General features: G+C 31.2%; 1 protein-coding gene across 1 annotated transcript in view; it reads left to right on the top strand.

The window, feature by feature from the left end:
* The window catches only part of LOC111086306 (meiosis-specific with OB domain-containing protein-like), an 80,259-nt gene that overhangs the window by 64,436 nt on the left and 5,560 nt on the right, over positions 1-10,263 (top strand). The window contains exons 8-9 of the mRNA XM_022388670.1: positions 8,132-8,279; positions 8,672-8,861. Of these exons, the coding sequence (XP_022244378.1) occupies positions 8,132-8,279; positions 8,672-8,861 (338 nt within the window). The remainder of the gene's footprint in view (positions 1-8,131; positions 8,280-8,671; positions 8,862-10,263) is intronic.

The raw sequence follows: 10,263 nt of genomic DNA, 5'->3' as shown, positions 1-10,263 counted from the left end.
AAGACCAAAGGGAAGTCTCCTAAGTTGTCTTCTCCATGGGAAGGCCCATATGACATAGTGGATCGTCTCTCAGATGTGACTTTCCGGATAAAATGTGGGCGGTGAGGTAAGCCAAAGGTGGTGCATGCCAAGAGGCTTTGGCGTTATCACGGTTCAGGACATTTCAGTTGGGATGAAGTGAACAACGGAACAAATGACGTTGCTGAAGATGTGTCACCTGAAAAAGCCACTGTTGAAGAAGAAACTCTACTCGGTTTTGAGAAGGGAAACAGTGAAGCCCTTGATGAAGCTACTACCTCTAATGTGACTGTGACTGATAGGACATTTCCTGATGAAGCAGATGAACCCCACATGAAGCAGAAGTCAACAAGACGGAGACTAGTACGGAAGAAGATACGTCCCATAAAATTAAGTTTTTGATGAATTTTAATTTTGTGTTTGTAAATTCTGTACATTTAGTTAAGTTATTCTTAATTGTTTATTGGTTTAATGTAAGTGGATATTGTTCGGGACAAACAATACTAAGGAGGGGGCAGTGTTACGACAGCGGAGGTCACATGACGCTAGTAACACGTCATGCGCTTCTCGAACGTTCACATCCCTTCCTGAAGTCTCAAGAGGCTACTAGATATGCGGTAGTCTTGTATATATAAGCCGTCAAGAAGTGATGGCAACAATGTGTAATTGACAGTTGAGTCGAGCACGTGAGACGTTCCTTGTAAATCATAGCATTTGTTATAGCACGACGATGGAAATTAAGTGTACTGCAAAGTTGTATTCAGAAAGAATAAACCAGTTTTATTTAAGAAAGGACTTGTATCACTAAAGTTTCTTCGGAAAGAAATTTTACGGAAAATTAACTAACGACCGGAGGCGTAACAATAATAAAAATGTTTCATGAGGCATGCATTCGAGCAGCACATGGGTAATATAATTTGATAGCATATTGCGAGCTACACATTTTATAAGTCTTTCACATACAAAAATAATATTTTTAGTGAAGTATTTTTAATAAACTAAGAAAACATTTGTCCCTGAATATATCAAGTATTTCAACATTATTTGTTTTTAATAGTCTGTGTGCAAAGTTATTTTCATGTTAATATTAAAAAGTACTTTTCTTCATCTCAAAAATCTCAAATTTTATTTGTGTGATCTCTTTAAACCTCCTAAGTACATTTCAAATGTTTGTTTTCAGTAAAACTTTATATTTCATCTGTTATTTTCTCTATCCTAACTCTAAACAATGTTGGTCAATCTGACCAACCTCGTAACCACCAAAAAAAAATCTAAATAAATCTAAATTACCCACTTTTCTTTCTACAATGACTTCAAATTGTAACATGAAACTATATTCGTTTATCCTAAGTAGCTTTAAGCTCGTAACAGTATAAATCTATTTATAATTAAATTGTATTGTTTTATTGCTCTTTGGACCATGTGTAACTACTATTCGTGGCACTATAAGTTGTATCTCACTTGGGGTGTTTACTGAAAGACTGCCAAATTTTGTGAGATATACACACTATATTAAAAGATAGTAGTATCAAATCTATAAAGACTTTAAACGAGTACAAAGTAGTCACATGGTCTGTCAAATTGAGAGAGTGAGTGTATTATTTTAAAACAAGTGGATTGTGTTGCTTTTCATTTATTGTTCAAATTTATCACCAACAAGTCACAAGCACGTACTGTAAAGAATCCAGCCTACAAAATCTGACAGTAAGAATATGGCTTTTGGCTTCTAATTACAGTGTGTCAACAGAACCATTGCATGCGACTGTTTCAATCCAAAAAATGCTAATGCTTCATCAGAAGTATTTACATGATGTAGAAAACATTAAATACCATAAGCATTTACCCCCTCCCCTGCATACGTGCGAGAATACACCATATAATATGTTCATTTTAACCATATAAAAATCTAATTTATAAAAGGTCAGTGACTACTACATATCTTTTGTAGAGGCAGGTGCTATAAGTAATATAGAGCCATGACAAATATCTTATGCCATAATCTGGTGAAATTGGTAATAATTCCAAAACCTTCAACTGAAGACATTCACAAATCTTATTTTTAGACTTTCCAGCTCTTCATTCTACTAGAAAGTACATCAGCAATAATATGTTCAAAAAGGTTGGCTAATATAACTTGTAAGTGCTGTAGTGTACCTGTGTTACAGCTAGTTTTTTAAGATCATCAGTGAGTGCTATTTTTTAATAGTCTTTCTAAAAGGTACCTCCCAGTAGCTCAGTAATAAGTGTGCAGGCTTATGATGCTAAAAATTTGGTTTCAATACCTGTAATGGATAGAACACCAATGGCCCATTGTGTGGATTTGTGCTTAGTAACAATCAAACCTAATCTAAAAGGCTTTCATTATTTTGTAAAATTTAAGAAGAACAGTAACTCCGCAAAGTCATATCACATTTTTTGTGACAAAAAGTGTCATTTTACCCATCTAGTGTTACATAATTTTGATAAAGAGAAAGAGTTATTTCTAAATTTAATATTTTTTTTTAACAAGGAAGAAATGAATTTCAAGTTAATACACACTTCCACACTTAAACCAATTTATTTGTAAAAAAAATGTTAAGTTTAGGAATAACATTTCTTCTTATTCAAAATTATGTGACACCAGATGATAAAATAAAAGCTTTTTGATATATATATTTTTTTCAACAGAAAATGCTATTATAATACATTAGCAAACAATTTATAAGCATAATAAAGTGATTTATTTTTGGAGGAACATACTATGTGTTTCAACAGAACATTGGTCTATCGTCTTTTTCTTATACTTGAACAAGACAGACCAATGTTCTGCTTTGCTTATTCAACTATTTGTAATCTGATGCCCATTTCAACCTTTTGATTTAATTACCCCCTTATCAGTAGCAGTTTTCAAACATCATTGAGTCCACTTTGGGCTATTTTGTACCTTATTGTTCTTGAGGTAACTTTCACAACTGTATTTACAGTACGGTTTTTGGTAATATCTGTGATTAAACATTATTTGCCTTGTTAAAATACATACCCTTAGACACTTAAACTCGCTATTAGAGAGTTTTAGTTTTCTGTCTCAACCACTTCTATTATAAATAGTATCAGCTTCATATACCTTTTTTCTGTGTTGCATACAGCAAATACTGAAATATGGTATTTTGGTGAAATTCTTCTCATGGAGTATCCTTGACCAGGCTAAACTCTGATTTCTGCACACATGGTATGTGGTATTTCAGTCCTGGAAGCCATAACTGAAAGCAGACTATTACTGGGCATAGTATGACTGCTTGTATTTGTATAGGCTTTTTACTTTCCAATCAGTTAGGTGACAAAAGTGCTAAATTAAAATTTAAAAACTAATCATGAAGATTGTGTCAGCTTTTTAAGTCTTAATAGAGTTTTAATGCCCAGTTGATACTTAAACACATGCTATCATTCACAACGATTTACACACTTGACTTACGGCTTGACTCGATTGTCTGTCTCTATCTTCCTGTCTGCTATTCAATTATCCTTTTTATCTATGCCATCACTTCTCACTGGTCTTATATATACAAAATAGAGGGCGTCTCGAGCCTTCAGGAACATTCTAGATACTCATTACATATTACCAGCGTCACGTGACTTCCACTGTCGTAACAATATGTTTACATTTAACACTGCTTTCTTTAACTGTTATTCTCATAATTCCTGGCTCAAATTTTCTTCTCATTGTCACATTCACCGAGACCTACAGTACTTGGTGCTAGCCTGATATAGTAGTATAAAAAAAGAAAGATTCCTAATTGAATTCTTAGAGAGAAACTTTCGTCAAAAGGAGAGTAATAGTTTGTAGATGGAAAAGCACCACTCATAGTCAGCAGAGTTTGTCACTGTCTTAAAGACAGTGTATGTTTTGGACAGAATAACTGAATTGGTAATCCTGTGTTGAACTGATATCAAGAACTGATCCAAATTGCTGAACACAGATACACAAAGAATATCCTCTCCCTGCCTAAAAAAATACTTGAGCAATAGAATTCTTCATGTAAAACTTGGGATATCATCAAACTTCCGGTTTACCACATTGGAGTACTTTTAGAAGCAGCTTTGTAAAGAGGTGTGCAGAAGTGCATGATTAAACTGTGAATAATGTTGATTTTCATGCCATAGATGGATGTACCAACCAAGAAGGATGAGAAAGTGGTGTTTCCTTTTATTTGCTACATGTTACCACATCAAATCAAATTGAAAATTTTTATCACAAAGAAGATGACATACTAAGTTGGTGTGAATCAGTCATGATGACCTTCAAATTATCCATATATTCATGTGTGCTCAGACCACTTCATAAAAGGTATGTAGTAAAATACATTCATAATAGTATGCTTTTCTAATATTATATACTTACGAACAATTACTTGAAAATTGAAACTGACAAAAAATAAATTACTCTGATGAGACAGTTATACTCATTACATTAGCCTTCGTTTATTATTGGATATACATTGAGTGAATTCTGCCAGTTTTAGGCCTAGGCTGAATCTGACACAATTTTATTCTATTTCAAATGAGAAGTTACATTAAAGTGCATCCTGTTACTTTTATAAACTTTGATTCCTGTCAGACTGCATCCAAATAAGAGAGATTTCTAGTTTCTCTTGATAATTGTAAATTAATGAGTTGACCATCTTATACCCTTTCTTTTGAATTAAAGAGAATAAAATTTTTAACTTTTCACAGAATTTTAAGAATTTAATTTTAAGGGACTTCTACAGCTAAGGAAAGTGATTTCTGTATAATTTCCTTTAAAAAAATATCCTGTATCTTACTATTTTAGCCAACATGCACCCGCCTGCATAGGTTATCTATTTGCATTACATATTGTATTAAATCTGGGCAGAAGGGATTCTTTTGTTTTTACTATAAATACCATTATACATACATGTTGACAATCTCTAAAACTGATGCAAATTGTGAAGAAATATAATTTTTTTAAAATCAAAACTAGGTGACTAGTATCCCTCTTTCAGTGATATCATTCAGGAGATTTGAAAATACTCTTACTATATGACAATTCTTCTGTTACAGATAAACCTTTGGACATTTATTATGATCATGATTGTGCACTACTGTGTTTAAAGCTGAGATATGAAAGCAAGACAGCAGTTGAACCCAGTAGATACATACTGGCAACAAAAAGGGAAAGATTATAAGGCAGCCTCAGCATTATTAGAAGTCTCAAGACCATTAAAGCCAGATGATTCATAGGACAGCAGTAAAGAGGAAAGAATGTAGCTGAAGCCTCTGTGCAGACAGACATACCTAGCATTTTATTTGGTTTTATTCATTGAGAACTCAGTTGACTGACTGCAGAGATCTCTGAGTTAATATTAAATATTATAAGAATCAACATGATATTTAAGAAAAAGTAAAATATTTCACAGGTATACCAAGTTTTAATGTACTACTTGTACTTTTCAACTATGTTGCACCATTTCTTCATGAAGTTCATAATAGTTCCTTGGGTAAGTTTCAACAGTTGATGTTAGTTTTGATGCACTTGAAACTGAATCTTCCCTTCTAGTTTCTTGCTTCCTATTTCTATGTATCATCAGCAACTGCATCTGGATATTTTTTTAAATATACTACATGTCATGTATGTATAAGAATGAAAAATCGTATTTAGTGGCCATACCATGATAACTCCTGCAAATGTCTATGGATTTCTGCAAATGCATTGAATTGAAAAATGCTGTTATTATGAATTGCTTTAAAATTTTTATTGGATGGCTATCAAATTTACTAGCAAGTGCTTAGATGAGGTCCATCAGTAAGTGAAATTCTTAATAGGCATAACTTTACAAAGTGTAATATTATACATGTGACTCAGTAATTCCATTTGATTGAGCCATTTTAGTGTTTATCTTTATCGGACATGTAACTTTTTTGGTAGAACTGTGACAAAGGTACTTTTTTTGAAAAACTGGAACAAACATTTTTTTTTGTATAAAAATATTTTTATTTGTACAAATACATATATATTTCAATAAAAAAAACAGCTGATAATTCACTGTTCATAATATTAAGTTTATTCTAATATTGAAATTATTGGACATAATATTTGGGAATCTAATGGCAATTTCAAATGAGGCAAATTAGACGTATATACATGATTTTGTGTTTTATATATCAAATATTTCTAAACAATGGAGTCGTACTTCATGATACATTTGGGTACAACTTTGAATTCACAACCATTTAATATAACCTGTTGAACTTCATTACCTTGACATAATAAATATGTAAGCTGAAAATAAACATTTATTGCTGTTTTGAGGACTAGAACATGACAAACAGACCCAGAAAGTAAATACTTGAAGAAGAAATAACAAGGAAACTTATTTATAAATTCAGTGTGTATTGGATCAGAAGTTTGGGAGATCCAATACTTAGTTAATGAAAAGTATGAAGAAAAAAACAAAAATTACATCAAACCTGCAGATAGAAAAAAGTATAAAACAGCACAGTATATTTACCATTAGGGATTTTAAATGTCTATCAAACAAATGACTTTAAAACAACTAACATTGCACATGTATAGTACAGACATATAAACACTGTGGTATACTATAGAGTGTGAAAATGGTAAAATCTGTCTTAGAAGAGGTATCTGCAAAATTAATACCCATGGCTGAGGAGATGACATAAATCATTTTTAATATATTTTCACAATATGCACATATAGAATGAATTTAAAAATAAAAATTAGGAAAGGATGAGAGTGAGAAAGCCATTATCACACTTAAACTAACATTCACTGTATGTAGCCAGATGTGAGAGTATTAGTGATTATCATCAATAAAACACAATAGAAATAATTAAAACTCAAATATAACTAAATATTTTATTAAATAGGTTTTTTTAAAGACAGACTACTTGGGATAATAGTAAAATTTTATCCTGAAGTTGGCATTCCAGCTTCTTAATGGTCACATACCTGTATTAATAGCATAAAATCACCTAAGGTCATTAGATTAATATATGTTACAAAAATAAATAAAACTGGAATTACTCCTTAATTTCAGTAGTGCCTGAACAATATGCTATTGTAGTGTGTCTTCAGTTGTATCAAAAAACCTTGAATAAACATCACATTGCACTTTACAATATGCTACACTCTCTAGGTTATTAGCCCATTGCATATATATGAATTTGGATAATAGCATGGAAATATGAGAAACCTGTAACAGTTACTTTTATATTCTGATCTAATTAGCATATATTTGATCAAGAAGTTCTTGGTAAATGCTTGATAATTTATTTAATCACAATTTTTAACAATATTGTATAAAACTATTACTATTATTATTATTTTTAAAATTAGGTACAATGTTATATTTTTTATAAAATAAGTAAAATAACTTGATTAAACTATTGTAAATTATTATAGATTGTTGATATTTTTAGTAAATAAAAAGTTCCTTCCAAAATTTTCTGCAAAATTTCTTCATTTTTGTAAGAAACCTTTGTAATGTGTATTTCAGATTTTTTTAAAAACTGTAATATTTTATTGTTAATGTGCATGCCCATGTGACTTTTTAGTCACAATACTCAAAATTCATATTTTGCTGAGTTTTTAATAGCACATCTATTTCCCTTTATTTCTATTCAAGTTTATCACTATAGTATGACTATCTGGATTGTAACATTTAAAGTTATATATTTTTTTCTTTTTTACTGATATTCTATAAAGTATTAAAGTTCTTTTGTTTATTACTGATTGAGTGTGTCTATTATATTATATACTAGATTTAGAAACAAGATTTAAATCATGCTGAAATTATAGATAAAATGAAACACGATGTTTATCTTAATGCAGTTGTTTAATTACATTAAAATAGATCCTGGGAGAGAGTAAATAATTTGAATATACAATTTAAATTTTTAGTTAGTTTTAGGTGATGTGTAATAAATATTTTGTAAATTTTCGTAAATTTTCGTTTCAAAAACGTTTATGCAAATATTTAATGAATTTGCTTAATTTGGTAAAAATTTTAAATTTGTTATATAAAAAAAATAATAAAAACTTAAATTTTTAATATTCATTCAAACTAACTAACAAAACTTTTTTATTTATCCACAGTGTGTTCGTCATTAATTTTCACAGTGACAGACATTAAAAAACTCTTTGATGGAAAGCAACATGATTGTACAAACATTTATGGAACATTGTTTTGTTTTTTGACCCAAATGGACTTGGATGGTACCTCTTCATATAAGAGTTTTTGCTGGTGACTATTCTATTTACCTATTGTTTGTAATATATCTTTGCTTATGTAGTATTTGTAATATAAATTTAGATATGAAAACCATTTTTCGTGAATGCTGCTTTTACATCTACACATTTTATGCTTGTGTTTTCAAGTCTTTACGTGTAATTTATGTTTTAACTTATGGACTGAGGTAGATATGAAAATGAATACTGTAACTATTTTGATTTTTTAGATAAATATTATTTTTTAAGAAAAATTAAATCTATTTCTAAATCTTAAGTTTACCAAGAATGTTGTAATAAATTTATTGACACTACCATTTTTCCATTAGGAAATACATTATTTTTTGCTTCTATAATCGTACCCTTTTGTTTTGTATGAAATTTAAATTTTGACTGCTTTTTGTTTAGTGGACACTGTAATCGACTGATTCAGCAAAATGGAGACAGATGTATTAATCTAAGCTGTCCAGTGGGAAATGGAAGTGAGGTATCATTACCAGTCCAGCAGTTTGACCTTTCTGTTAGGCTCTCAGATCATAGTGGTTCAATTTGGACAAAAATTCGAGGTGATGTTGTTGAGAAGATGTTCAACTGCTCTGTAAGTGCAAAAACATGAATTAAAGAAGAGATTTATGACACTTTCTTAAATAAGTTCATTTTAAGAAATAATCGGTTTTTTTTAATGGTAAGCGAAACAGGTCTATAGATCCTACTTGAATTGATATATATTTTTAAATACACTGCAGAGTTAAAGATCTGCTAGTAGATACTTTTTGATATCATTGGTGTTTGTATGCAATAAAACATCTTGAAATATACAACTATCTAGGTACTAATGAAATTATAGAAAATGACAAAACAATTTGCTCCTTATGTGTAGGTTTAGGGTCATCTAAGTTTTATATGTAACACTAATAAGCTTGAACTTTAATCTTTATTATGATTTGAAGTTATTTTCATGTAAACTAATCATGAGTAATTAGAAAGAATTAATACAAATGTAGATAATAGAGATTTGAAAATTCCTATTGCAGTTATTTCTACCAATGACCTTTTTTTAGTAATTTACCTAACAACAGATAGAGGTAGTAATCATAATATAGTGTTGTGGGTTATTGAGCTCTTTAGATGCTTTCTCAGAGATTTTTCCTGTAATTCTACTCTCAACCTCACCTGTTTCAAATGACATGGGGCTACTCCACAGTCCTACTCCAGATTTTACTTCTGTCTTTTTATCATTCCCACAAAGATGGACACAAATCTGTCCCACTTGACCCAACTTTGGCCTTTCCTCAGTTCCTGGTGGCAATTTTCTCACTCTCCAGTGGACACTCTCACTGGTGGTAGATAACCAAATTCAATATCTTGGACACTTTTTTCACATCCTGATTTGTCTACCTTTCACTTCCTTTGTGTGCAGTGGTTGAATATTTAGCTTTCAGTCCTTCCCTTGGAGTTGGCTACAGCCCCATCTTTTTTCATTGTGTTGGGTGGGTTTTTATTAAAGGTTACATTCTTGAGGCCTATTATTTCACTACTCTATGAACATTTGGCATCTGTTGACCCCTTCCAACATAGCTTTCTCTATTGTGGCCTAACTTCTTCATGAATCATCTTGTTTAGGGTGGCTGGTTTGGTTCTCTATTTCAATCTCAACTTCTGTCCTATACACTGAGTGGTCACAAGTAAATAGACACCTAATTTTTCGTCATTTAACTGATTTATGCTCACTAATTTGTGTTCACAGAGCACTATATAAATGAAAATGGTCCCCACACTAATTATCTTGTGCTACAACATGCCTAGAACTCAAGGTTCAATCGAATTGTCAGATTTTGTTAGAGGAAAGATAGTTGAACAAGCAGATGGTGGAATAAGTCAGCGGCAAATTTCGCAAAATTTGGGAATCCCACTTTTGACAGTCAACAGAATCATCGTGCAGTTCAGGAAACATGGCAAGGAAACAACTGAACAGCGTCCGAGTTGTCCTGGTCCATCAG

Source organism: Limulus polyphemus, unplaced genomic scaffold (assembly GCF_000517525.1).
Source record: "Limulus polyphemus unplaced genomic scaffold, Limulus_polyphemus-2.1.2 Scaffold1007, whole genome shotgun sequence".
Classification (NCBI taxonomy): Eukaryota; Metazoa; Arthropoda; class Merostomata; order Xiphosura; family Limulidae; genus Limulus; species Limulus polyphemus.
This window is presented reverse-complemented; position numbering and strand designations above follow the sequence as displayed.